Source organism: Agelaius phoeniceus, chromosome 1 (assembly GCF_051311805.1).
Source record: "Agelaius phoeniceus isolate bAgePho1 chromosome 1, bAgePho1.hap1, whole genome shotgun sequence".
NCBI lineage: Eukaryota > Metazoa > Chordata > Aves > Passeriformes > Icteridae > Agelaius > Agelaius phoeniceus.
The window spans coordinates 22964415-22991541 of record NC_135265.1 but is presented as its reverse complement, the minus strand read 5'-3'; the positions used below and the strand labels follow the sequence as shown (position 1 = coordinate 22991541).

The following is a 27127-nucleotide window of genomic DNA, read 5'->3' as shown; positions in this document are numbered from 1 at the left end:
GCAAGGTATGGCCAGCTCCAGCAAGGTTTATTGCATCCACCACACCAAAGGAAACCGGGGACAAAAGACCAGGCCATGTGGTGTGCACAAGGTGAAGTATGGCGTCAGTGGCCAAGGGTTTGAGGGCACTGGGGTGGCACAAGGGGCTGGGAAAAGGGCATCAGCCTACAGGGAAGATGGAGCTGCCACCAGGGATACCAAACCAGTGAGGAAACAGGGAAAGGAGAAACTATGAGAATGTGGGACACATGGGGAAAGGAATGGGATGGATCATGGTGTTGTGCAAGACTCCATGGGGAAGTCCTTTCTGTCCACTTAGGTGGGGAAAACTCTATGGTATGTCTTTCCAAGGCAATGCCCTGGGGATTTCCCTGAGGGGGAAGGACTCAGAGGATTCCACAGCTCTGTACTGAGTCACTGTAACCTGCTGAGCTGTAGTAGCCAGGAGCAGCACACTAAAGAAGTGAAGCATCAAGAACCACTACCATCCACTGGAGTGCCACAAGTCCCTGGGATGCCCAAATGACTTTCACAGGTCAGGAGGCAGCATAATCTCCAGCTGACAGCACATCCTGTACAGCAGATGGGAGGGCAGGAGTTTGGCTTATCCTCCCTTTTCAGAAGGGCTGGTTTGGGGCTTTGTGATACTTAAAAAAAATTGTTTTGTTTCGCTCAAAGCAGGAGTCCTATAAAATTAGGCAGCTAAAATGCAGTATACACATTTTAAACCAGTTAAGGTTTAAAATACTTGGGTGATCAACAGTGGTCACCTGAAACAGTCTGGTGATCAATATCGAAAGGTAAAGTCGTTCATATTCTAGTAGCTACTGTTTTCAACAAAATTAATCAAAATACACTGCATCTGTATGAGACTCTTTTATTAAAAATACATATCTTCTGTTTCACATAAAAAGAACCAACACTTAACACAATTTAAAAGAAGTTGGACAGGAACTACTTGAAAAAAGACAGGTTCCTGTAATCTCAGAGCACCCAACCTTTACTGCACAAGCTACAAATTAAAATCTTTCTGGTTTTTTCTGTTAAAGTCTTTCACAGCAGTGCCCAGGAAGGTGCAGCTGGTCAGAGGCAGGGGTGCTAACTGCTCCCCAAAGGCTGTTCCCTGGCAGACATACCTGCAGGACACATGTGCTCTCTTCCAGTCCAGGGAGGCCTGTCACTCCCCAGCCCTGGTGCTGGGCACGATGGCAACCTTAGCAAAAAATAAAAAAAGCTGGAGTGGCACTCAGCTCAAGTGTCACAGGTTGGCCATGTCTTTCTGTAACAAAGGAAATACAGCACAGCACTTCCAGGTAATTTCACTTAGGATTCAGCAGAAACATAATAACAGCATTGATGAAAGAAAACCAGCTATGCTTCGGTGATAGAACATGATGCAACAGTCTTCTTGCTAACTGAAACCTATGCTGGAATCCATTATCTTCTGGAGCCCTACTTTTCATAACTCATTCATCTCTGGCTTTTAGAAAGACACAATTTTCACACCAACAAGTTATCAGCTTAGGCAGCAGCAAATACTAATTAAAAGTTCTGTGCATAAAAATCAAAGTCAGAATACAAAAGAGCTGTCAGAGGCATCTGCTATTAAAGTGCACAGAGAACAACACTGGCTAAACTTATATTCTTGTAGAAAGCAACAGTTTGCCAGGCTGTCATTCTTGTTCTGGAGATGCTGAAAATTCAGCTCCTTTTTAAGTCACCAAGAGATACATTCATCAACTCTTAAAAATGACGAAAATGCTTGGCAAATTCAGGCTCAAAGAGTTTATCAGAGGCTGACTGTAACATTTACTGGCCAACTCATAACTGAAGCAAGGCACAAAGAAGAAAAGACACTGAAGTGATGCAGAAGCAAGATGACATTAAATCACATACCAGTGGCCCCTTTGCTTTGACCTTACAAGGCATTAAGGGAGATGGGCAGCTAAACCAGCAACAGTGTTGGACAAGCAGATGAACAGTAAAGCAAAGTTCAGTTTTGAAGAAAAAAAACTTGGCTTGCATGTCATTACACGTGTTCTAATCCCATGCAAGTCATGATCTGATTAAAAAAGATACTTCATACTCTCACACCCTGTAAACCTAAGAGAGTATCATGTTTGGAGGCATATCTCCCCTTACATACTTTTTACTGTCTACAGTGTTAATTCCTTAAGACTGCTGTTAAATCAAGCACTGTGTTAAAGGCCTGGCTCTTTACTGACTATGCTCGCAATTATGATAGAGATCAGCTTCCTCCCTCAGTCCACTGAAGTCTGAGATCTGCCAGCTAAAACACAATCTTTCTTTGCATACTGTTATTTCACAAATTTTAACAGACCAAGATTTGCCCAGTACAGTACTTGTTTCTATTCCTAACACCTAGAGGAGGAAACTAAATGGTTTTCAGGACCTTGCATGAATCTTCAGAACTGGAATTAAAGAAACTGACTTTTTTTTTAGAAAACCAAATTTATTCTGGGGTTAATGAAATGCAAATATCCACTAAGCTCCAGAATGCCACCAATCAAAACAGCTTTCCTTACTGGGATGACATCTTAAACATAAGATCTTAATTTACCAAAACCTGAGAGAATCAAATGCTTGCTTTAATTATAGCACTCTTCAACTCACTGTCATGGAATTTTCAAGTAATGTCAAAGCCCATATTAAAGAGCTTGGATCCTTAGGGCTCATCTGCTGCTCTGTATTTTAGAAGGCAAAAAGTGATTTAAAGACATCCCAGGTTGGGAATTTACAATCCCTCTTCATCCTTGTAGAGCTACACAGTGAAGCTCAAAAGTTATTCAAAATAGCATCTTACGGAAAATAGGAATAGGGAACTTTCTGCATTTATGAGGCGGCAGCAGGGGAAATAACTGGATTTTAAAACAGCTGAATTTGAAAGTGTTAAAGAACCAAGCTGAAAAGGTTAAGTCTTAATCAGTAATGAAATAAGCTAGAGCATGAAAAGTCCATCAACCATAAAGATCAACTCTGAAAAAAACACAAGCTTATTGGTCCTTGTATATACACTTTTAAAAAACATCTAGATTAAAAAAAAATCTCTCCCCAGGGTTATAATTCCCCTTTCAGAGAAATGTTGTTATAGCTTGTATACAGTGTTTCAAAAGGATCTTTGATAGTCTTCATAATGCTCTGTGGTTTTCCTAACCCTTTTTGTAGGGAGTCACATTTCTCTCCAGAACTGAACACTTGGTATCATACTTCAAAATCCACTTTTAAGAAGGCCTTCAAATAAAAAGACATCAAAGGTTCTAATCACAATTTTTAAATACTAGTGTTTTTACTTTTAATCACAAAATAGATCTTGTGAATTTGCTAACTTAGTAAAAAACAGACTAGAAATAAAATTCACAAAAGATTTCTAGCCCGCAGTAATTCACAAAATGCTATTAGAGCACAGAACAACCTTCATAGTTAAATCAGTTGTATTCCTTCTGACAGTTACTTCGAAAATAAAGGGTATTTTGGCACTAATTCTGTTACAGAAGTTCCAAAGCAGGTATCTGTTTGTGTGTACAGCAAAAAACAAAGAACAGTGCACAGAACTGAAGTAGTCTGCCAAACACCCTTTTCAGACATCACATATTACAATATGTGGATCTGGATGAACAAGAAACTCAGTGAAACCCCTACACCCAGTTCCACTGCCTGCATCTGGACAATACACGGGTGCAAGGGTCATACAATGAGATCAGAATTTAGGAATAGCTTATTAAATCTCAAAGACGTTCAAACCTCCTTTGACATCAGCAAGCAAAAGGATGGATACATACAATTGTTAGTGTACTGATCCAGCATTAGCAGCAATTGTGACTGTAGTGAGCTCAGAGTCAAAAAAATAAGAAGAAAAAAAAGGAAAGGTGGTCAAGAAGTAACAAACAGACCAGAACAGCAACAGACTTGCTGAACTCAGGCCTCCATGGCTTTGTGCCTTGGGAAACTTGACCTTACAAAGAATTATGCTCAGTGCAGGGCAGCACAGAGAATCAAGCCTACAATTTTCATGGCTTGAATGAACACAAGAACTTGGCTTCCAAGGCTTTGTCTCCTTAAGATGAATGTGTCACAACAGGAATGTCGATTTCTACGGCAGAGAGGCGAGAACGTGCGGAGTAGGGCTGAGAGGCATAGCTGTGCATGCTGGGGGCGTGGGAATACAGGGGCTGCCAGAAAGGAGAAGGGAGGCTTTTGCATGCACAGTACCACAGGAACAGCATGATGGAAGTGAAAAACAGACCGCCAGCACTGGCAATGGCAATAAATACAGAGATGTCAAAGCTGAAGACGGGCTCGTATTTCCTGTTCAGATAATTGTTATAAAAGATGACCCAGATGGACGGAGTGAGACAAATGGCACAGGCAAGCAGGAACAAGAGGCCGGCCACGAGATGGCAGCCTGCGCTGTTTACCAGGCACTTGGCCAGCTTGACGTTTGGCACGGTCGATACAAAGGCTGTGTTACACATGCCAATCATGCACAGGAACAGAGCTGAGACAGCAGTGAACATACTCAGAGGAAGGGCAAACTGAAGAACGCGCAAATCCAGCTGATCCACAGCCGTGTACCACTGTGGGTCATAGATCACACAGTCTCTGCTCCCATCAAAGCGCGCACACTTAATCCAGAGTCCAGTGTAAACCGTCACATTCCTCTCATTCTTGTTGTACGTGTACAGTCTCATCTGCCTCCAGTTGGGAAGCAGAACTGCTGCAAGGAGCCCAGCTACTGAGGCTGTTCCACTGAGGAAGGCCAGCACGGTCGCCGCATGAACATCCCGGCAGCCCATATTTGCCCACAGAGGTTGCTTCCTGCGATTAGAAAGAAAAATATAAACGAAAACCATGGACACAGGACTAACTACAGTTGATTGTTGATTTTAATAAACTTAGATGACAGCTAGTAGGCACTAACTTTGTGGCACCTTCTTTGTCTGACACGCTTAAGACAGTGGTAACACTGTCTTAAAAACCACTAAATTCATGCTTTAATGAAATGTCAGCTTATTTCACAGACTTACGATTTCTCAACTGACAGACTGCTGAAGTCACTGTGTTCAAGGTAAAAAAACAAGCACATTTGAATGTGTGAGTCTACATACACAGCCATGATTTAAGTTCACCTGTCCTCAGCTGGCAGCTCCTTGTCTTTAGCCCAGATACAATATCAGAGTGCATGCTCAGTCCTACCATGCTGCTGCGTGAGTAAAAGGGAATTGTTAATCCTGCATGAGTAAAAGGGAGTTGCTTAAAATTTTCATCATTAGACTGGCAGGGAATGCATATAGGCATGTAGGCAGTTATACACATTTTATATAGGCCAAACTGTTGACAAGAGCTGTGAGATGGTGGTGGAGGATCTGTTGAGTAACTTACTATGAATTTTTCAACAGCAACTAACAGTTCTGCCACACTACTCCTGCCTTTCAGAATCAACTGGCCAAGCACACAATTACAGAAAGCAGATGACTTTTCAGCTTTCACATTTTTCACTCCAGAGCAAGTGTTAATACTGATTCCTTTTCAATATTACCACTGTCTGCATAGCTACTATAGCCTCTTGTCTATAGAGATGCTGAGAAACAGTCTCAATGATGGCCCTTTACAAAACAAACAAAAACTTAAAAAAAAAAAAGACTCAATTCAAGTTATCAGTTATCCCGTCTCTGCATGACCAAGATATTTCAAAGAAGCCTAATACATAACAGGCACTGAGCATTTACCCCAGAGTGTACTTGAAGCTGGACACTAAGAATTATAGTACCTAAAAATGAACAGATGCTTTGCAAATTCTTACTGAGCACCATTCAGTTATAAACTCCTCCTGAAACTTCTTCCAAATTATTATACAGCACTGTACATATCTATCAAATGTCCAAAGTCATAAGTACCAGAAGTTCTGCTTAATGCATATACAGGTAACTGAATATCTGTATCACAGAAAGGTTACAGACATGGCTGCAAACAAAAAGGCAATCAAATCCGATCCCTCACTCTCCTTTTATACCTGCAAACATCCAATTACCAGGGAGGTCCAGTTTTCAGGTAAGGAATTCCCATGTATATTGGAAACACACTAAAAGCATTATCAAGCCATACAGCTAGCCAGCATTCTATTGATTTATAGACAAATAAATGAAGTTCAATTTGTTTCCTAAGAAACCATTAGGCAATTATTTTATGCCATCTAACCCTGAAGAATTGCACTGTAATGTGGACACTTTCATTTAAGTGCTGATCACAGCCTAGATTCCAAAGAAGCACTCTGGAAAGAAATAATGACAACCACATTTATGCTAACAACTACCTTATTTGTCAAAAAGACAGCATTACATTGTTGCTAAGGATAGCTGAGCGTGGGCAAGCTTCTCTTCCCATGGCAGTAAACTTTTCAGATGGCAGGTCATTAACAGGATAGCCCCTGGGTGGGGGGGGACCAGAGAAGTATTTCCATTATGATTATTTTAATATGATGCCTAACTTTAGCTTCAGTAAGGTAAAAACAATCAACTTGCAAGAAAATGGAACCATAACAAATGATCTTCAGGGGTAAATCTAATCTTACATCAGATTTTGCTTTCTTCAAGCTTGATGCTTTTGATCTTCCATAAAGAGCTTGCCTTACCCTGGATAAAACTTCCATGCAGACGGGGCATACTCCAAGATAGAGCTATACGTGAACCAGCTGAAATAAACACATGACTGACCATTTTCAGAAAGCTGCTGTTTCTGAAAATTCATTTGCAGTAGTAGATTACAGCAAATAGGCATGTTACCCCCCATCCCTTCCATCAGGGGAGACCTATCCCATCTTGCAAATATTGCTGGCTTGATGATTGTAATTATAGCTTTAGAGCCCTGATGAAGACAGCAACAAAACAAGTGTTGTCTTAATTAGATGGCTTCAGTGCACTTACCAGCAGTGTCCTCAAACCAACAGAAACTTTAGCAACTTCTCTAAGCAGGAAAAAGGTGTTACTGCATCTAAGAAACAGAACAAAGAAAGAGTCAACATCACATTTGTTTCATGCAATTTCAGCAACAGCATTTACATTGCAATTCAGGAATTAGGAATATCAGTTATGTTTGCATTAGGCCAACTCCATCACCTTCTACAATTTGCTCTTATTTAAAAAACACAACTCAAACTACTATTTTTTCTTTCTTCAATTTTTTTCTCCAGAGCTTGTTCTCTATCTATTCATCTCAAAAGCCAAAGGTGCAAAAAACCTGCTTCTCTCATGGGTGTTCCAAGACACAGAGTTTGCATCCTGAATTTTATGTTTTTAGCAAAAAATCTGTAAGAAGTCATACAGAATGATTACTGCAGATGTTAAGGTTCCAGGCTGCACTTAAACAGCAGTGAGGAAAGGGTGCAATGATTATTTAATGTCAGAAAACAAAGGACAAACTCTAAACTGTTTATATATCTCGTGGGTCTCTATTCCTTCCTGCCTTCTACACAAAGGTTTCAAGGAAATTGGAGAAAACCAGGAAACACTGGTAATGCCTTTTCAATGGCTGTCCAGCTTTTCCAGAGGAACAGATCCTCTTGTGGATTTTCTACCCCCACATCTAAGTCCCAAGATCAAATCTGCAGGTCATAATAGGTACATCATTTTACTACTGGACAGCATCAGACCTCCAAGTATGTCAGTATGCAACTGTTAAAAGTTACAACCTACAGCCGAATTTGTTGGGCAAAGAAAGAGTTTATTCTAAACTACCCATATCAAACCCTGAAATATTATAAAATTCATAAAATATATGAATAGGCTCCGTCACCTACAAAAACATCAAAGAAATCCTTCTATCAAACTATCTAGGCAAGTAAGAGACTTTACAACACAGTCATGAACCCTGATTTTTTCACTGAATGAGAAAGAGGGTTTCAGATTTGGAAACTCATTAATAAGAATGCTATTGCACATAAGACACAACTGCAGACACACAGCCTGGAGCAGCAGCTTTTGTTCACTAACATTACTGATGAATTTTCAAGCTTTCTGTGCACTTTGCAGCTGAAGCCAAGATAAACACACAGACCTCCCTCTGCAGGTTCACACCCATGAACAACCACAACAACATAATTAAGTAGAAAATTAGTGCAGGCAAACAAAGCTGTCAGAGGGAGCTGTGCCCAGCCCTGGAGTCCCTCCCATTAAATGATGAAACCTGTGCTATAATAAACAGATTCAGAGCAGCTATGGAATATTCCCCAATACCCAACTCATTTTTGCAGAAATTGAGTTTCTTTTGGTTTTTTCTTCCTCCCTTTAGTCCATCTGATTTTACTGTCTAATCCTGGTGGTGTTTAACAACTAGGGACCTCAATCACTTGTCAGCTAGTTGTCCAAGGGAAGAAAACACACTTTGGCCAGATAAAACCCTGCCTTGCCTTAGATTCTTGACTTCAGCTTCTTCCATCCCAAGGATTTTAAAGCTGTACTGTGAAAGGCTCTTCTATGTGATCCACAGAAGCTACCAGTCCTAATAGCACCCTTTAGTAGGGACAGATTTTACCCCCAATTCTAAAGATCCATGTTGCTGTAATGAGAGATGTTGGATGAAGCTGGTTAAAAACTGGTAAGTCATTAAAGGCATTATTTTATTACAAGATAAAATAATGAAAAAAAGACAACAAAAGGGACATTTACTGTAGACATAATTCAGAAATGAATAAAACCAGCTCTGTTCCCTTGCATGGCCTTGAAAAGCCCACGGTCTGGGAAGCATCACTGTTTTGTAAAGCCCTGTAGGAGAGAAGTCACAGTATAATCCATCAACACAAACGACTGCCTGACTATCCACAACAGCATGAGCAGTTCAAAATTTTTCACGAGTTTTGGCTAACTGGCCACCAGAAACTGGAGGCCTAAAGCTCGCCAGTTTCAAGGGACTGACTCAGAACCACTGCCACCAGTCTTTTTTTTTTTTGATTCTGGGAATCAATCATGCAGTTCTACGTTCTACAAAACTCCTATTAAAATTAAATACACATGTACCAGGTTAGAATTAACGATCCTAGTTAAAAAATTAGGACTTCCAAGAAAACCTTGGAGCAGGGGTAATTATTTTACCGACTGAATCGTCAAGAGTAGCTGACGCACGGAGGGAACACACAGCGTCCCCCCGGGGAGCACCGCCGATCCCCGCCCGCGACAGCGAGCCCGGACTCGCGGGGGAGCCGGGAAGCGCCGCAGGGCCCGGGCTGGCCGTGCCGGGGCCGCGCCCGCTCACCGAGCCCGCTCACCGAGCCCGCTCACCTTTCCGCCGCGCTCATGAGGCGCCATGGCCGCCGCCCCGGCCGCGGAGCCGCCGCGCTGAGGGGAGGCCGCGGCCGCGCGGGGCCTTGTGGGGCGGGGCGGCGGCGCCGGCGCAGTGCGGGCCCGGGCCGGCCCGGCGCACCCCGGCTCTCGGCCGCCCTGCCGGGCCCGCCCGCTCGGCGCTCTCCGCCAGCCCGGGCTGCAAACGCCGGTGCTCTACCACACGTCCCTACGGTAAGGCAGCTGAGCGCAGGTCCGAGGAACCTGACTGCGGCAGGCAGCTGCGGCCCGCGGCGGACAGCTCCAGTAAACCACGCTGCCTCTCAGTACAAACACACCCCCTCTCCTCCCTTAACCTCACTCATTAAGACCGGCGTTCACAAAGTCTGGAAAAAACAAAATGCTGTTTTCAGCTATGAAATAGCCTGCAGAAAAGGAGCCTCAGGGGTGATGAGATCACTGTACAACCCCCTGAAAGGAGGTTGTAGCCAGGTGGGGGTCGGTCTTCTCTCCCAGGCAACCAGTGACAGGATGAGAAGCGATGGCCTCAATCTGTACTAAGGCGGATTCAGATTGGACATCACGAGGAATTTCTTCACAGAAAGGGTAATGGGCTACCCAGGAAGGTGGAGGGAAGAGGTGTTTAAGGAAACACTGAATGCCATGGTCTAGTTGACAAGGTAGTGTTTGATCATTGGTTAGACTCAATCTCACAGGTCTTTCCCAACCTAATTCATTCTGCAACTCTGTAAAACAGACAGCCTATTCTTAGCATCACTGAAAGCATATTAGCCCCGAACAAACACAGTAAAATGAGAGGAAAATCACAGTAAGAACCAATACCAATGATAAAATAAATGCATTATTGTGGAGGGATAGAATGTAAGAAAATAGTGCAGAAGGTAGTCACACCTGAGGAGTTGCAGCTCCACTAATCACCAAAGATTAGGAGCAACCCTGCCCTTAATAGGCCACAGCTGTGTCCAATAAGACAAGCACTACAAAAGAGTGGGTTAGGTGGGTGAGGAGAGAGTTAGTGTTTGTTGGCTGTGCTGTGCGGAGAGTTGGAGTTTGTTGTCTGTACTGAGAAGGAGTCAATGCTGTGGGGAGCTGTGCGTGAGAAATTGCTGACAAGGTGTGGGACTTTTGCAATAAGATAACAATGCATTATGAGAAACCATACCTTTCCTCCCAGTGACTGATTTAACAAAATCTAAAGAAGCAGGGTATGATACATACATTACAAAACCAAACCAAACTAGAAGGCTTTGATGTATTCAATCTTATTTTGCTTTGCAAGCAATTTAATAGCTTTGAAGTAGAAAACACCCTGACAATAGAGGACTTTGAATTTTTTTAAAAATTAAAATGTGATTGTGACTTCTTGTAATATATAATCTAGAACACTAAATATTTCCAAAAATGTACAACTCTGTTGAGAAGAAACCACTTTCTTCACTGAAATGTAACATAAACCAAATAACTCCATAAAAGGAGGGGATCACAAATTAAGCATGGGAATTTGAAATCAGGATTTATACAACTAAGATTACAGTAGGCACCAGCAGGTGCAAAAAAAACCTCCAACATTACAAATCAGTCTTGCTTTTTGTGCTCCTACAAGTCACTTCCTAGTAGCCATTTATATGTGTTTTCCTTTAAATCCTTAAAACCAACAAAGCCTGTCACAATAGCAGAACTTATGTTCACCTTAGAAGGCCCAGACTCTGGAAAATTCCTCCACCAGAAACTTCCTTTGGTTCTTCTGATGCCCACAGGATATGAAGAGTTGTTGAACTTGCTCCTTCGTGCAAGTTCTATTCCCTCCATTCCTCTCACTTGGCAAAAATATTCCAGGGATCATCAGTTGTTAAGCAGTGCTTTGAGTTACACGTACTTTGGTCTTTACATTGTTGAGCTTTGTAGCCAACATAAATAAAAACCCCTTGTCTCTTTCCCCACTGTGCCCTACCTACATGCCTAAACAAATAGAGGGAAGCAGGCAGTGAGGGAAGAGGGAACAATTAAATGGAAAGTCTGCACAACAAAGGCTTCATGTGCATAGTTAAAATACGAAAATGTGCTGGACCCATTCAGGAATGTCAGCTTCTATTCATTTGTTCTTCTTTGGGAGTTTGTAAAAGCAGGAGCTTCTTTTTCCGATATTCCTCATTCACCTGCTCTGCTTGCTCATCTATGGATTTTCTTAGACATGTTTTGAGTTCCTCAATTCCTTCTCCGGTATACGTAGATATAGGAATCACCTCTCTGAATTCAAGAGTATTTTCTGGAATCATTTCTTCCTCTAGTAAGTGAAAGAAGTCTGAAAAATTGTATTGCAAGAGTTAGTACAATCCCCAAATACTGTATCACTACAAAGCCCATAAAATCCCATTAAATGTAGAAAATAAACTTTAATAAATTACAGTAATAAACATAGCTGCAATTAATATACATACTATCTGCATAATTAGTCTTCTCAAATCTCAGAAGACAAGCACTGATATAGCAGTTATACTATTCTTAATGCATAATGCTGCCATGAGAAGATTCTATACACTTCCAATGAGCACAAAGATATCCCAAGTTGCAGATTATGGGAGAATAGGGTCTTAAGCTTTTCTGGTTTCTACACACTCCAGGAAAGAGAAAGCAATTCACCCCAATGTAATTGCAAGACTAAAATAAACCTACATAGACCTTTCCAGAATTTTCATGTGTTTAGGCCAAAATCACATGACAAATGGTACATATGTCAGTGCCTGTGAGGGGACCTTCGATGCAGGTTACTCTTATTCCAGACACCTAGACCAGAAACTTACTCTCCCATATCATGGTTGGGAAAGATCATCTGGGATATCTCTATTTTACTACAATCTTTTCAAAACAGTGAAGCCATTACAAATGCATATAAACAGAGCTCTTAATGCAGGAACTGATTTTAAACATATGTTCAAATAATACATTTAATAGCTGACTTCAGTTTCAAACAACTCTCTGCCAATGCAGCGTTATCCATATGAAATCTTACTACTAATTTTGATGAAAGTTATTACTGGAATTTCCTTTACCCTGAGGATTCTCTAGTTGTGTCAAAAGTTCATCCAAGTTATCCTTTGCACAAGGCAAATCCATTTTATTGATGGCAAGAAGTGCAGGCTTTGTTACAAGTTCCTCTTTGTAGAGCTCCAGTTCCTTAAAAGAAAAGTAAATTTCCCTTAGTAAGTATTTGTAGTTTAACAAGTGCTACTTCAATTTTACATCTCCTCTTGCATTTTTAATTGCCTAAATAGCCCTTCTTGCCCAAGCAGCTGTGAGTTTGACTCAGGTGCTCAAGGCTGATCTATTACAGCACAGAAGAAAATAATGTTCAGTGATTCATTTTTTTGCTCAAAGACAGATTTCAGGTAAACAGGCTAGCTCATTCTGAAATGCCAGTTACAGAAAGAATGACAGTTTTGGTTTTTGTTTATACTGACATCTATGAACACAAACTCAATTTCAGAAAAACTTCAGACCTATAAAACATATAAGAAAATCCTTTGTAGAGTGTTATAATTCTTAAACATTTTAATATTAGAAAATCCCAACCTGAATAAACGAAAAATAAACAGCAATACCTGAAATGTATAAGATTAATCAATTTTTTAAAATTACATAATATTTATTATTTGAATCAGAAGCATAGTTAAGAGATGGAAACAGTGAATGTCTGCAAAGCTGGGGCCTGATGTCGGTCTATGCAGTAAGGGCATCAAGGCAGGCTTTAACTGTAACCACACATTTCTACTTCTTAAAATGCTACTGGATTGGGGAACTGAATATTATGTCTCTTTTTACCTTTACTTGACTGTAAGAAATATCCCACATGCTGCACAGGTTAATCAATTCTATTAACAATTGTGTGGTACTCAACATAAACTAGAGCGGTTTAACCTGGACAAGTAAAAATTTTGGAGAATCTCTTTGGTCACTGTCCTTATATTATAAATCCAGAAGACACCCCAACATTTGAATGTTTCTCAATCAAAACTAAGCCATTCTCTTGACTCAACATAACTACAGCTGTCACATAGGAAGATGAGAACTTACCTTTGTTAGAAGCAATATCGTTTCAAAGGCTGTTCTGAACTGAGTCTTCATAGACAGCTGAAACCCAGAAATATCAACCTGAAAAAGTTACACAAAAACAAGTTTTGTGGTGTAAAATTTTGTTACAGTATCAAGGTACTCTTCATCACTTTGCCCTGGAATGTCCATGGCAATGTGTTCACTCCTGGGCAAATAACAGAAAGCAACTAAACAGCAATGGAACATCAGACACTGTAGGCACAAACTCATTAATTCTCATTCAGTGTTTCTCAAAGGTCTGGTTTTTAAACTTCTTATGGGACTCTTATAGAAAAAAAAATCATGCTTTTGTTATGCTTGGAACACTTCACTGTTCTAAATTAATTGGAAATTTTAAATGATAAATTCCATTTAAGAACTTAATTTATCATTAGTCATTTGAATGGTCCATTCTGTAAACACAATTACAGCTATAGTTATCACAATCACACAAATTACAAATGACTTTCTAAATTCCAACTACATTGCAATTAAGATATATTTTATTTATTGCACTTTGATTTCAATAAAATGTAAATTTTATTTAACTTACAACTAAGAGAAGTTGTTTGGTTCTCTCTACATGTTTGAGAAATTTATGGCCCATTCCTTTGTTTGCATGTGCACCTTCAATCAGTCCTGGGAGATCAGCTACTGAAATCTAGGAAAACAAAAGTTTCAAACAAAATACTTCCAGTGAGCAAACCCAAGGGCTTTCAACTATCAACAGTGATTATCACTATACATGAACAAAAGAACCCAGACAAAATAATATGCATTGGCTGTTTCAATACATTTACAATCTAACATTAGAAGTAGATTAAACAAAATGCTGCTATTACACAGACCCGCTGCTCCTCATGTTCCCCTGTCTATTTTTTATAGCCATCTGCAAAGTACAAAATAGAGGGTAATAATACCTCAGCAGAGATCTTACAAGATTTAGCTATTACCTGAGAATAAAACAGACTCTGAAAGGTGAGCAGCTTAGGCTATCACATTTGTAGAGAATTCGTACTGTCACTGAGACAGCAAATAAAGTCTGTTCCTTGTGGCTACAGAGTATCATTACTCCAAATACAAACCCACTTAACACTACTCCCCTGAGCATGAGAAACTACAAGAATTTGATTTCTGCTCTTCAGCTCAAATGAGACTTTGATTACTCAATCAGCTTCCAGACAGAGCCCAGCAAAGACTGCCACAATGAACAGGGACCTCGTCACTTTCTCTGCTGGTTGAGAGACCTGTTGGACAGCTGAGGCAGACCAAAGAAAAGCAGAATGATAATGAAACCCCCAAAATGGCTACTCAGTAAGTCACAGAAAGCTAAGACAGAGAGTGAGGTAAAGAAGAGCAAAGGTAGGGTCTTCAAATCTATCCAATGCCCATTTAGAACTGGATTAAACTGAACAATCCCTGAAGCGAGCATATCATAAAATTTCCAGTGTGCTACTTAGTGCAGAAGGGGGCTCAGATACTCTGGTAGAAAATGTAAGTGATTATGTTAGTTTTCATGATCTAGCACTGAGACCTGAAACCCAACTCTACTCAGGTCTTCTACTTCTGTGTCTTTTTTTTTTTTTTCCCAAGCAGTAACTACAGACAGCACTAGGAAACTTGCACATATTTTCTTTTTTATATTGTACTATGATAAAATGAGCAAATAGTTACATATCTCTTTAAAAATATCAATGTTCTTTAGGAAAAAATGAATCATTGTCCTTTGAGTGATACAGAAAAGACACCTCAATTATTGCTGTTAATTACATGGTTTATATTTTGGCTTCAGCAGTTGCAATATGGAGAGTACTTCCTCTTACCCCTAGAAATTCCCCGTGATCACAACCCTTAGTTCCCTTGACTTTAGGAAACAAGTATTTTGTCCATATGGTTCCTATATAGCCCCCAACAGTGTGGTATAAAAACCATGAACTGTAGAAATGGCCAACAATAAGGATCACCGGCTATGACAAGAAAAAGACTTCAGAAAAGAAAGCCAGGAGTTCAAGTAGATCTCTTGCTGGAGAAAGATACACCAGTATGAGCAAGAGATCCTCATTTATGGTAGACAGTTTTTTGAAAGGGCTATGAAAAATCCTGTTTATTTGCAGCATAGCTTTCCAGGATAAGCTACCCTAAACTAGCAGATAAAATGAACGTAAAACCAAAATTCCCTTAGACATATTGCATCTCTGCAGGGAAGCAGACAAACTAGACTTACTTTCTTTAATACACAGTTTACTTGAAGTTTGTTAAATTAAGGTTTCAAGCATCAGCTACTGAATCTCCCTAGCATTAGTGGTTCTGAAAGCAGAAACAATAGTTTTTTGTCTTTTCATATCTGGGGGTTATGTTTTCTGGTTAACTCATCTGAAACCCTTTCATGCACTCGCCTTTTATCTTGAAAATGATGAGTCCAGTGCTGCATGTATCATACACTTCAAAAACAAAGTAAAAGCACATCAAAGAAGATTCAAGCTTGAGGAATGAAAATGTTTGCTGCAATTTTTAAGTGAAGCTGGGGTCCAAAATCTATTAGTCTCTCTAGTCTCATTTAACACTGGTTTCCCCATCAGTGGATACTGTACAAAGGATTCCAGGAACCACAGAATTAATCTGACAACTTTTATCTGAAGAAGCTGGGTGGAACAGAGCTCACAAAAATTTAAGTGGTAGGGCCATAACTCCAGCAGTCTTTCACAACCACAGCCTATTTCAAAAGGAACTGGACCCAGGTGCCTCACCTCTCAGGTAGTGCACTATCCGGGCTGTTCAGGTAATCACTATCACATCACACTATTTCAGTTTTTAATTCAAAAACCCAACCCACTAAACAAAAAAAAAAACCTATGCCCCCAAAAACAAACCAAATCAACAAAAATGCCACAAAGACAAAAAAAAACCTAAAAAAAAAGTTAGAACAGCCAATCTTGAAAGTCATAACAAGAAGTTATGGTGGCAGGGTTATAATCACAAAACTCCCTGCCATTCACTAATGTAGATCTTCAGCTATTGGACAAATCTGCCATTATTTGCATCCTGAAAATTACTCAGTCCAGAGCTCTCTGTACAGGCAACTTGCAAAAAATTTGCTTCTTCTAAATAAAAATAATAGGCTGATTTCTGAAACGATTTTTTTCCAAGTCCTAAACTTTTAAGAGTACACTAGGACACTGCAATCTCAATTCCATAAACAATTTCATGTCTCTAAGATTGTAAACCAGGATTAGAACCACAGAAGGAAGGGAAGGGAAAATGAGAAGCCATTTATTAAAGTGACTTGAAATAAGCTCTACATTATAATACTGTATTTGGCTATGAAACTCTCTTATTATTACTTCATAAAACAGAACTTTTCTCACAACTCCTGTTAAGCCCATGCAATTTCATTTGACATGCATATGCATATGAAAATACCTACAAGTTTTCATTCTCCTTCTGAAATTCTGTTAAGCAACATAAGTAGTCACTCCATATAACTTTAACAAACAATCAGAGTGAGGTTTCATACTGACCTGCTTATAATCTGCATACATGATCTTTCCTAGTTCAGGCTGTATTGTCGTGACTGCAGCAAGGGGACAGGAAGAAAACAAAATTGGTTTCAACATTTAAAAAAAGTTAAACTTACAAAACATTTAAATACTGTAGAACTTTCTCAGTGTATTTAAACAAATGTGCAGTAGCAAAAAAAAAATAAAGAAGGGAAAAGGAATAAAGAAAAAGCAAAATAAAATAGATGAAAATTAGGCCAAAAAAATCCAGTGCTTCACCAAGTCTTATCTCTTTCTGCAGTTCTGCCCCAGTCATTCCAAAATGGGAACAGGAAGGTAGAGAAGTCTCAGACACAAAAACTATTACCTAGACTATGGATTAGCTTCCAAACAGGGATAAAACAATGAAAGATAAAGTGAGATATGACTCTTCAAACTGAGAAAAGGCTGTAGAGGATTGGGAATGGTGCAAAAAGGTCAGTAGTAATTACTGGTACTTGCACTCTTACTTTTTAATTAAAGAAGTTCAGATAACTAATTTGAACTTACTGATAGAAAAACAAAAATTTTCTATTTTTCAGTGGACAGATTAAAACCCCAAAATCTTCTCTGTTGCAAGTGACAGTAAGTTCTAAAGCATATAAGATGTTTAGGCAAAGGAACTTGACAGTATGTATTCTGTAGACTGAGGATATTGCACACCACAGAGAATCTCAGTTGCAATACAAGGGGCTGAGACAAAAATAAATGTTAAATAGACCCTGCATTAACAGGTTGAAGCGTTATGGGGGTGTATACATGAAAAACTGAGGTGGGTAAAGGAACTGGACACTGAGGCAGCAAGTATCTCCTTAAAGTATTTCTTATAATTAAAAAGCCAGGCAACATTGCTACCCTATTCTTTATTATAAACCTTTACTATAAGCAAGTTAGCAAAAAGACTTATTTTCTTTCTCAGGAAATATTACTGCTCTAAAAATAAGAGTATGAACTTACATGCATAATTTGCAATCTCAGGTTTGGCATGAGAAATCTTGCTTAACAAGGATGACTTTCCTGCATTTGGAAACCTAGAAGGAAAGTCAGGATTAATACACTGAACAAACACCTGTATTGTGATGGTGTTCACAGGGGTTCTTGGATGAGGGAAGAGACGAGAATGTTGACTGCATGTTTCAGAATCCATGATTTATTATTTTATGATATATATTACATTAAAACTATACTAAAAGAATAGAAGAAAAGGTTTCATCAGAGATAACAAAAGCTTCTGTCTTGGACAGAGTCCAAGCCAGCTGACTGTGATTGGCCATTAACTAGAAACAGCTCTATGAGACCAATTACAGATCCACCTGTTGCATCCCACAGCAGCAGACAATCATTGTTTACATTTTGTTCCTGAGGCCTCTCAGCTTCTCAGGAGGAAAAATCCTAAGGAAAGGATTTTTCATCAAAGTTGTCTGCAACACTATATGATTCCTGTGTATTTATTTCCAAACATGCTCTTTGATGCTATCAACTCATTCTTGCACCCATTTACTCAGACTATTTTTTTTAATATAAAACAAACAAGCCCCAGATCACTATGATTTACTTTTTGACATCAAATCTGAATAATTTTTCTATATCTAACGATGCTTCCAAGGATGCAGGCAGGAGAGTTATGTAAATACATGTGTAATATATTTAAGGGAAATCTTTCAAAGTCAGACAGAAATACAGCATTACCATCCAGGTACACTTGGATTCACTCTTAACATGCTACAGCTAATTTTGTAAATTATGCTTCCATTCTAAAAAGCTGTCATGCAAATATATCTTACCAGTTGAATTTACAGTCTCTCAGCATACACATCAGAGTTTATGAAGTCTACACTTTTAGTACCAATGATACCTATGCTAGAGTTTAGCTAACAGAGCAAAACAAATGTGAACTCAGAGAGAGTGGTTTTAAGGCAGTTGTATGAGGGATCCTGAAATTAGTCCCAACCTACCTATTCTGCTACCAAGTAAACCTAAGAGAACACCTAGGAGCTGGTCTGTGCACACCTGTCTGTTATAACATCTTCACTTTACAAGGGATAGCTATACCTGCATCCTACAACAAGTGTTCCTTAAGGGATACACCAGCTTTTACAAAAGCTTCTTCACAGAATACACCCACTGAAATGAAAACCTAAGTTAAGACTGAAATTGTAACACCCACTTGTTTTAAAGATTAACCTGAGCTGGAAAAGGCACAATAGCTTTGATGCACGTGACACTTGAAGTTAATCCTGACACCCAAGGATAGACTACAGTTCTTATTCTTAGCACATACTCCATTCAGAAACTCCACACAAGACTTTATTCCAAATTCACAAATATTCATGTCAGAATGATCCAAGACAACTCTGTCTACAGGGAACTCAACACAGTCACAAGATACAAAGGCAGGTGTCCCACAGAAAACCAAACTGTCTCTACTTGAATGCATGGAGAACCATGGCCTGTTAACAAGGCTGGTATTATATTGTAGGCCTATATAAAGGGACTGTACATAAATCTTTCTTAAAAAAATGAAAGCAACCTAATGGCTCTTGTTATAAATAGGGAAACTATGGAGTGTAGTTTTCATACACTCTGATGTTGAAAGGTGCCTTAAAGACATTCCACAAGGTTACTCTGGTCATGTACTCATGAAAGCACTTTGTTTCCACTGAAGTAGATTATGTTCTTTGAAGTTTAAATTGCAACCTAGACTAACACATCACAACCTGTACCCAAATTTGATGGGCCTTTCTCAAGTATACATAGGTTTTTTTTTTTACTTGATCTAATAGCAAACCACTCACAAAAAAGGCAAAAATAGCAAACAAAAAGAGATCAAAGTACAACCACAACCATTGGAGGCTGATTCATACTCTCAATAAGAAAATTATATGCTTCTCTAATTGACTGATAATGATTTTTGTGTCCATTTTGAAGGAAAACTGTCAGCTGAAATACAAGATTAAAGAAGCATCAGTATCATAAAACTCCTGTACTTTCACAGTGATCAAAACAAGAAAAAAATTCTGTCATGTAATTACTGAAGACCAACTGAAAATTGTATAACTTTAGAGAAATTTTACACTGTCAAAATTATTCCTAACAACAAATAAAGAAAAATATAGTGTATCAACCTGTCTTCAAATTTCCATTTTTTATCCATGCTGTCTTCAAGTTTCCATATTTTATTGGTATATACCAACTAGACTATTTTCACCTCAAACTCATCATTTCATGTTTCCTATGTTTTTTTTATTAATAAGGACCACAGGGCTGATTTATGTTAGCAGATGCTGAATAGAACAATAGTTGTACTACACTACAAGTGTAGGCTGTTGAAAGCTTTCTCCAAATAAAAATATATTTATCTGTATTGTTATAAAAGAGCAACATCGATATGTAAGTCCTACTGTTCTAGTTTGTAATTCCTTCCTTCCAACATTACAAGCTGGTTTTTTGGGAGAGTAGGAAACATAGCCTTTGGCATTGTCTTCAGAATTGCTACTGAAAGGATCTACTTGGGCCAGTGCCATGAAGTTAAACATGCAATATGCAGTGTTCTTGGCTCTGTTTTGCACCTCCTACCTACTTAATAAATATTGTGCTAATAATATTGTGGCCATCACTGCAACTGCTAAATACAATTATATTACTAATTATGTATTATCCTGATTCATGAAGCCCTTCACTCATCAAAACATAATGAACACTTTCAAGAGTTAAAATTAATTTTAATAGCTTTAAACTCAATCTGATTTTTCAAACTGCAAATAACTTAGGTGACAATGCAAATGCACAATTAACACTCATCATCCAAACACCCAAATTTCTTTGAAATCAAATTTGAAATGTACTACTTTGTTTTCTAATATTAGTTTTCAAACTACTGTACTTACCCAACTAAGCCAACATCTGCTATAAGTTTCAAATCAAGGTGAACCGTTCTCCTCTGACCTTTGCAAGGCAGAAAGTTTGTAGCCAAAGAGCCTCCAAGACCTCCACGAGCTGCTAAGAATCTCTCTCCTGCTGCATTAAGCTCTCCTGAAAATAAATTTATTAGTGAAAAAACACAATCCCTTGCAGTAGCTCACTTGTGATTTTCCATTTAAATGTCTCCAGTTATAAGACAATTTTGTGTACGCTTCCTTGCAAGAACTGTGCCCTCAAGGTGATAGTGACTTTTTCCTTGTTTGGCAACAAATTAAAGTCATCACACCCCAGTATTCTTCTCTGTTATACAATCAGTCACCTCAAGAAAACTGCAGGCAGGCCAAGTATGGCCAAGATACTTGGAGGGTTTTCTGAACCTTCCAATATTTGAATTCAAGAATGCAAGGAAAAATATGCATTGATAGAGATGTGGCTCCCTTCAGATGGTTTATATTTTTCCATTAAGATGCAGACTATGATATCTCCCTTAGGGTTAAAATAATTTAAAAAAAATAAAAAGAACAACACTTGAATATCTTTAGCCCCATGATATGCCTGCATCATAAACAAATCTTGCAATACATCCAATGTAGTAAAACATCCAAACCAGGGCAATTTGGGAGTTTAGTTTTAATTCTAAACAGTCTGAAAAGAAAAAACTCTGAGAAACTGCAAAGGCACCATTGAGAGCTATTCCAAGATTATTGAAAGAGATCTTCCTGGTGTGTAAAAAACAGATATGCATTTTAAGTAATCTAAAATTCAGCAAGGATCTTTGTCTTTTGAGCATTTTCATAATTCAGTAAAGATATAGGGACACTTACTTGGGTTTATGGAGACATAAGTTATGTGAGGTCACGAATGGTTCTGTGGAGGATCAGTATGGCTTCCAGCCTTTAATACTTGTTTCCAACAGCAAAGGACTTGTATGTAGTGATACAAATCAACTACTGCTAATTTCTGGAAGGGGTCCCTGCTTTTCCAACAATTTTTACAATGTATTTGTCAATTCTTTGGCCAAACAGAAAAAACACAGACATATTTTGGAAAACGTGTAACCTTAAAACATCCTAGTATTAGAAATTCACTAGATGTTATCAACAAATGTGACAAACATTAGGTACCTTAAAACAAAGCAAAGGTTCTTACCAATCTGCTTGCCATCATCATCAAGAACTGAAATTCCCAAAGGCACATGAACTTCACAATCTTTTCCTTTTTCACCTTTTAGAGCTTTAACGCTTGGAGAAATGAAATCAGGCTTAGTACTTTAGGCTGACATTTTGCTTTCTGGAAAAGACGTAAATAACAACTTTCATTAAATAGATTCTTACCTGCTGTTGGCTCCTGTTCCAGCTACAAATCGCTTCTGGGGATATTTCTCCCTAATGCTCTTTAAGGTAGTCCTTTCTCGGGCGACGAACCAGACATCACCACCTCTTCCTCCTTCCCCTCCCAGGTTAGGATAACCCATTCCACCGGTTCCTCCTCTCACATAGACCCGCAAATCGTCTATGAAGTTGCTGTACTAATAAAACAACAGTTTCAACACCAGTTAATTACCTTCTCTTTATATTTCACAGAATCGTGCGTAAAACCGCTTGGACTGATCTTTCATGGCAATAGATGAAACTTCAGAAAGCAGAGCGTATAGTTTTTAATCAAGGTTTGGCATAGCTTCTCCGGCAGCGACACCTCACGGCGCGCAGGGCCCCGGGCCGGGCCGGCGGAGTCCCGCGTGTGCCGCCAGGGCGGGACATCGCCACGGGCCCTGAGGGCGCCGGGCGCTGCGGGCAGCACGGGCGGGGCGGGACGGGACCGGTCCGCGCCACCGGCACACGGGAACTCCCGGAGAGGCCCCGCAAGCGGGACCGCGGCTCCCCGCCAGTCCTCCCCGCCACCCGAGCGCCGCCTGCGGCACCGTCCCCACCGCTCCCCGGGCCGGCCGCACTGACCTTCCGCAGCACCGCCGCGCCGCACCGCACCATGGCGGGAGCAGCGGCCGCCCGGGCCCGTGGCTGTGCAGAGGGCACGGGGCAGGAGGGCGGGCGGGCTCCGGGTGCCGCACGGTGGCAGCGCAGATCCGGCCCCGCTCCGGCCCTGCAGGCGCGCAGGCGCGGCCAGGCCCAGCCCTGGGCTCCCCGCGCCGCTGCAGCTGCAGCTGCGGGGCCGGCGGCTCCTCCCAGCCCCGGCGCGGCGGGGCTGGCCCCGCTGCCTGGCACGGCTGGGCCCGCGCCTCGGGCCGAAGGGCGGCAGCGACGCCGAGACCCGCAGCGCCAGAGGGAGTTAACAAATCGTCCGGAGAGTTACCGAGGATGAGAACGGGTCCTGCCTCACCAGTGAAACAGGCCTCATAACCTCAAAGGAGGGACCCTGGGCAAAGGAACACCTGGGCGTTTATTGCACGTTCCTGTTGAGTTGGCTCCGGCTATGTCACTGGCCATCTCTTGTCATCTGCTGTGTCTTTTGTCCCTTGGCTGGCGCCACAGGTCACCGTACCCTTTTTAATGCAAGGGATTGGTGCCAGCTCATGGGCTTTAGAATCCCGCAGTGGGAGGTGGCGACCACCAGTACACCAAATGAAAAGAAGACTGAGCATGTGGACTAAATAGTATAGGAAAGGAAATAACAATTTAAGCAAAAGAAGATAGGATACTAATAAATTACTAGATAACTTGTAGCCAATGAACTGTGACTTTGCTTGGTAAAATGTATATATATATAGTGTAAAGTTTTGAGAATTGGTACTCTTGATTTGTGGGAAACTTCCACCTCGCACCCTGCACAGGGGAAAGGAGAGGTTGGAAAGGAGAGGTTTAGAAACCTGGCTTTGTCTGTGTTTAGAGAGTCCCTAAATTGGCAGCAACAGGAATGCCTGAGAGGAGAGCTCCAGCTGCAGGAGCTGCCAGGTTGTGGTTAACAGCAGTGCTCGCTCTCCAGCAGCGTGTTCTCCTTGGAACCTGTGTGCTGGCTCGAGAGAGCATCTGCTGCTGGCTGTCCCCATGCAGCTGGACCCTTTAAAAGCTGTTGGTCATATTGCTGGTGTGCCCTCCCTTAAGAAACGGAGTCCTGATCTTTAAATTATGCTAATTTTCAGGATAAGTATGACAGTTAAAAATACATGGCTTTAATAAGGTTTAAAGTACTTTGTGGTTTTTAAATGGTCATGAATAAGAAATTATTTCATAAATTGTGGCATCAGTAAGGTGTGAAGAGTAAAAGTGGTGACAAAATCATAGAGTGGTTTGTATTGGAAGGGACCTTAAAGATCATCCAGTTCCAATCCCCCTGTCATGAGCAGGGACACCTTCCCCTAGACCAGGTTGCTCCAAAGCTCTTGTCAACCTTGCCTTGAATTCTTCCAGGGATGGGGCATCCACAGCTTCTCTGGGCAACCTGTGCAGTGCCTCACCACCCTCACAGTAAAGGACATTTTCTGTGTATCTAACCTAAATATTCCCTCTTTTCGTTACCACCTATTGCCCCTTGTAAGTCCCTCTGTACTATCACTACGGATAAGTCCCTCTGCAGCTTCCCTGTATGGCCACTCCACATACTTGAAGGTTACTCTGAAGTCTCAACACAATCTTTGCCAGGCCAAACAGCTCAAATTTTCCTGGCCTGTCTTCAGAGGAGAGATCATCCAGTCCCCTTAGCAACTTCATGGCCTCCTCTGGGCTTGCTTCAACACTTCAATGTCTTTGTTGTGTTGGGGGTACCAGAACTGCACACAGTGTTCCAGGTGGAATCTCATGAGAGCAGAGCAGAGGAGAAAAATCACCCCTGAGTTCTTTCATAAGCTTTTATTTTGTAGGTAAATATTTCTTAGACAATATGACTATGTTTTGAAGCAGGTAATATGTGAAATCTACTGGGAAGTGTTTTGAACTGATCAGTTAAGAATGTTATGACTGGAAAGTAGCAAATGTGGGCCTGGTCTTGAGGCATTTAACTGAGGGCTTGCAGGCTGAGACTCCTCTTCCATACTCAGATGTCGCCAGAGGTCAAACCACGTCATGAACAGCTCCCTGTGATCTTCATCTCTCCCTCTCCAAGTCTTTGAAGTTAGGTCAGCTGAACCTGGGCTGTAATTGCTTATCTTTGAAAAGAAGAAAAGTGACCTGGCCAACCACAGACCCTAAAATCTGGTCTCAGTCTCACTACAAAGCTTTGAAAAAATTCAAATTTGCTGTATTAATTCCCCAAAACATTTGACATGGTATCATCTGGGAAGGAATGAGCATATTTGGGTTAGGAGAGAAACTGAAAAAATGAGATAGCCACAAAGAAGGTTGAAAAGAAAGGTGTCAGGCTTAAAGGATTTGTTTTAGGATGGTCTTATTTGATATTTTTTGTAGTAATCCTGAAAAAATCAGTAAGAGCATGCTCATGAAACTTGGAAATGAGATATACTTAGGAATCACTGTAAGTTCAGAAACGTGCTACTTTTGGTTGGGATAGAGTTGATTTTTTTCACAGTGACTTGAATTGGGCTGTGGTTTGGATTTGTGCTAAGAAGAGTGTTGATAATGCAGGGAATTTTATTGCTAGCAGGGCTTGCATGGAGCCAAGGCCTTTTCTGCTCCTCACCCCACTCTACCAGTGAGTGGGCTGTGAGTTCCTGGGAAACTGGGAAGGGACACAGCCAGGACAGCTGGCCCCAGCTGACCAAAGCATATCCCATACCATGTGGCAGCATGATCAGTAAAAAAGGCCAGGGAAAGAAGAAGGAAGGGAGGAGAACAGCTCAAAGTCATGGTTTTTGTCTTCCCACATCACCGTTAGGTGTCACAGGGCCCTGCTTTTCTGCAGATGGCTGAACACCAGCCTGCCCATGGGAATTTGTGAATGATTCCTTGTTTTGCTTTGTTTGCTGCATGGCTTTTGTTTTCCCTATTAAAGTTTCTGCATCTCAACCCACTTTTACACTTCCAATTCTTTCCCCCATCCTGCTCATGAGGGAGTGAGGGAGCAGCTGCATGGTGCTTAGTTGCTAGCTGGGATTAAAGCACCACAAGAATCTCAGGAGATGGATTTCATTTAATGTAGGGAGGTATTAAGGTCATTGTGTAAGGCCCTGGTAAAATCTCTTTTGGGTTACTGTGAAAACCTAATCAGTTGTTCGGTAGCTGAGCTAATGTTGAACTAAGAGAGGACTAGAGGGAAGCTGGGTTCATCATCAGAGACCTTGAGAGCCTTTCAAAAGAACAGATCTTAGAATGGCTCAGCTTGTTTACTGCAATAAAACAAAACCAGAAAGGAGACATAAGTGCTGTGTATTAATATATCAGGAAAATAAACATGAAGGATGAAAACCATTTAAATGAAGGGGAAAGACACAAGAACAAACAGGTATGTACTATTCAGTAATAAATATATCAGGAAACCAGAATCATGTTTCTAGTCATTACTACAATTGACTAATGAAACTGCTTTTTCATGGAATTAGTGGGAACAAAAATATTTCTATTTTTAATATGGCACTTGATAAATGTATGAGGTGATTGTACAACAGAGGGTTTTTTGTAGTGGCAGGGAACAAGTCCCTGTCATTCAGGAGGATCTTCCTGTTCTGTGTTACCATGCCAATTCATAGTACAAACAGCAGAACATTTTGTCCAGATTTGTGATTAATAATATGGGAAGGACTTGTCAGTTTTTTTTGAATAGTAGGCAAGGTTCAGAAGTCCTTATGAATGCAACAGTTAGATTGTGTTACTGTGCCTTCAGTAAAGCATATGAATGTCAGCATACTATAGAAAAGAACAGAAAGAAGGAAGTAAGCAAAAGAACTTTTAAGTGAGATGAAAAAAGCACAAGTAAGTTGTAGATAGTTCTTCAAGGATCAAGTCACAGGCCCAGAGCCCTCCTTGGATACCAGTACAAGTATGTATCAAATTACACCATGGTTTTGTGCTGTGTTATGCTTTTGTGGTACACAGTGTTTGAATTTAGTCCTTACAACTGTTAAGAGCAGCCTGGTCTGAAATTGGTCCACTTAGCAGAGCCTTAAATTCAGTGTGCTGCACTTGCTTAACGTCCAGCAGAAGGTTAATGTGTTAATGTGTTAATGTGGGGACTGGCCCAGAGGTGCCAGCAGAGCTACGAACCAGTGTTAATTGATGTCATTTAATCAGTCCACAACTTGACCTCAAAAAACAGAAATAGAGAAAAGCTGGTCTCCTATATGTTATGAGTTAAAGGTGTTGAACTTATTGACATAACACTAGATTTGTTTCAACAGAGTGCAAGTTTATGCCAACAAGCTCA

The 27127-nt window shown here is 40.5% G+C and overlaps 2 protein-coding genes across 3 annotated transcripts in view; both read right to left on the bottom strand.

Annotated features, from left to right (window-relative positions):
* Positions 1-863: 863 nt before the first annotated feature.
* On the bottom strand, positions 864-9444 carry CLDN12 (claudin 12). 2 transcript variants are annotated; one of them, XM_054634087.2, is made up of 3 exons: positions 9291-9444; positions 6942-7008; positions 864-4836 (listed from the first exon to the last, which is right to left on the bottom strand). In XM_054634087.2, exon 3 carries the CDS (start codon positions 4812-4814, stop codon positions 4077-4079), a length of 738 nt encoding a protein of 245 aa, XP_054490062.1. In that variant the 5' UTR covers positions 4815-4836; positions 6942-7008; positions 9291-9444; the 3' UTR covers positions 864-4076. The 2 variants fall into 2 exon arrangements, with proteins under 2 accessions (XP_054490062.1, XP_054490071.1); XM_054634096.2 differs by lacking the exon at positions 9291-9444 and adding an exon at positions 9030-9175.
* A 1939-nt stretch (positions 9445-11383) lies between these two features.
* Positions 11384-27127, bottom strand: part of CFAP69 (cilia and flagella associated protein 69) — a 58253-nt gene continuing 42509 nt past the window's right edge. The window contains 9 exon segments of the mRNA XM_077174720.1: positions 11384-11613; positions 12362-12485; positions 13383-13460; positions 13954-14061; positions 16919-16971; positions 17894-17967; positions 20824-20968; positions 22007-22098; positions 22192-22385. Of these exon segments, the coding sequence (XP_077030835.1) occupies positions 11384-11613; positions 12362-12485; positions 13383-13460; positions 13954-14061; positions 16919-16971; positions 17894-17967; positions 20824-20968; positions 22007-22098; positions 22192-22385 (1098 nt within the window).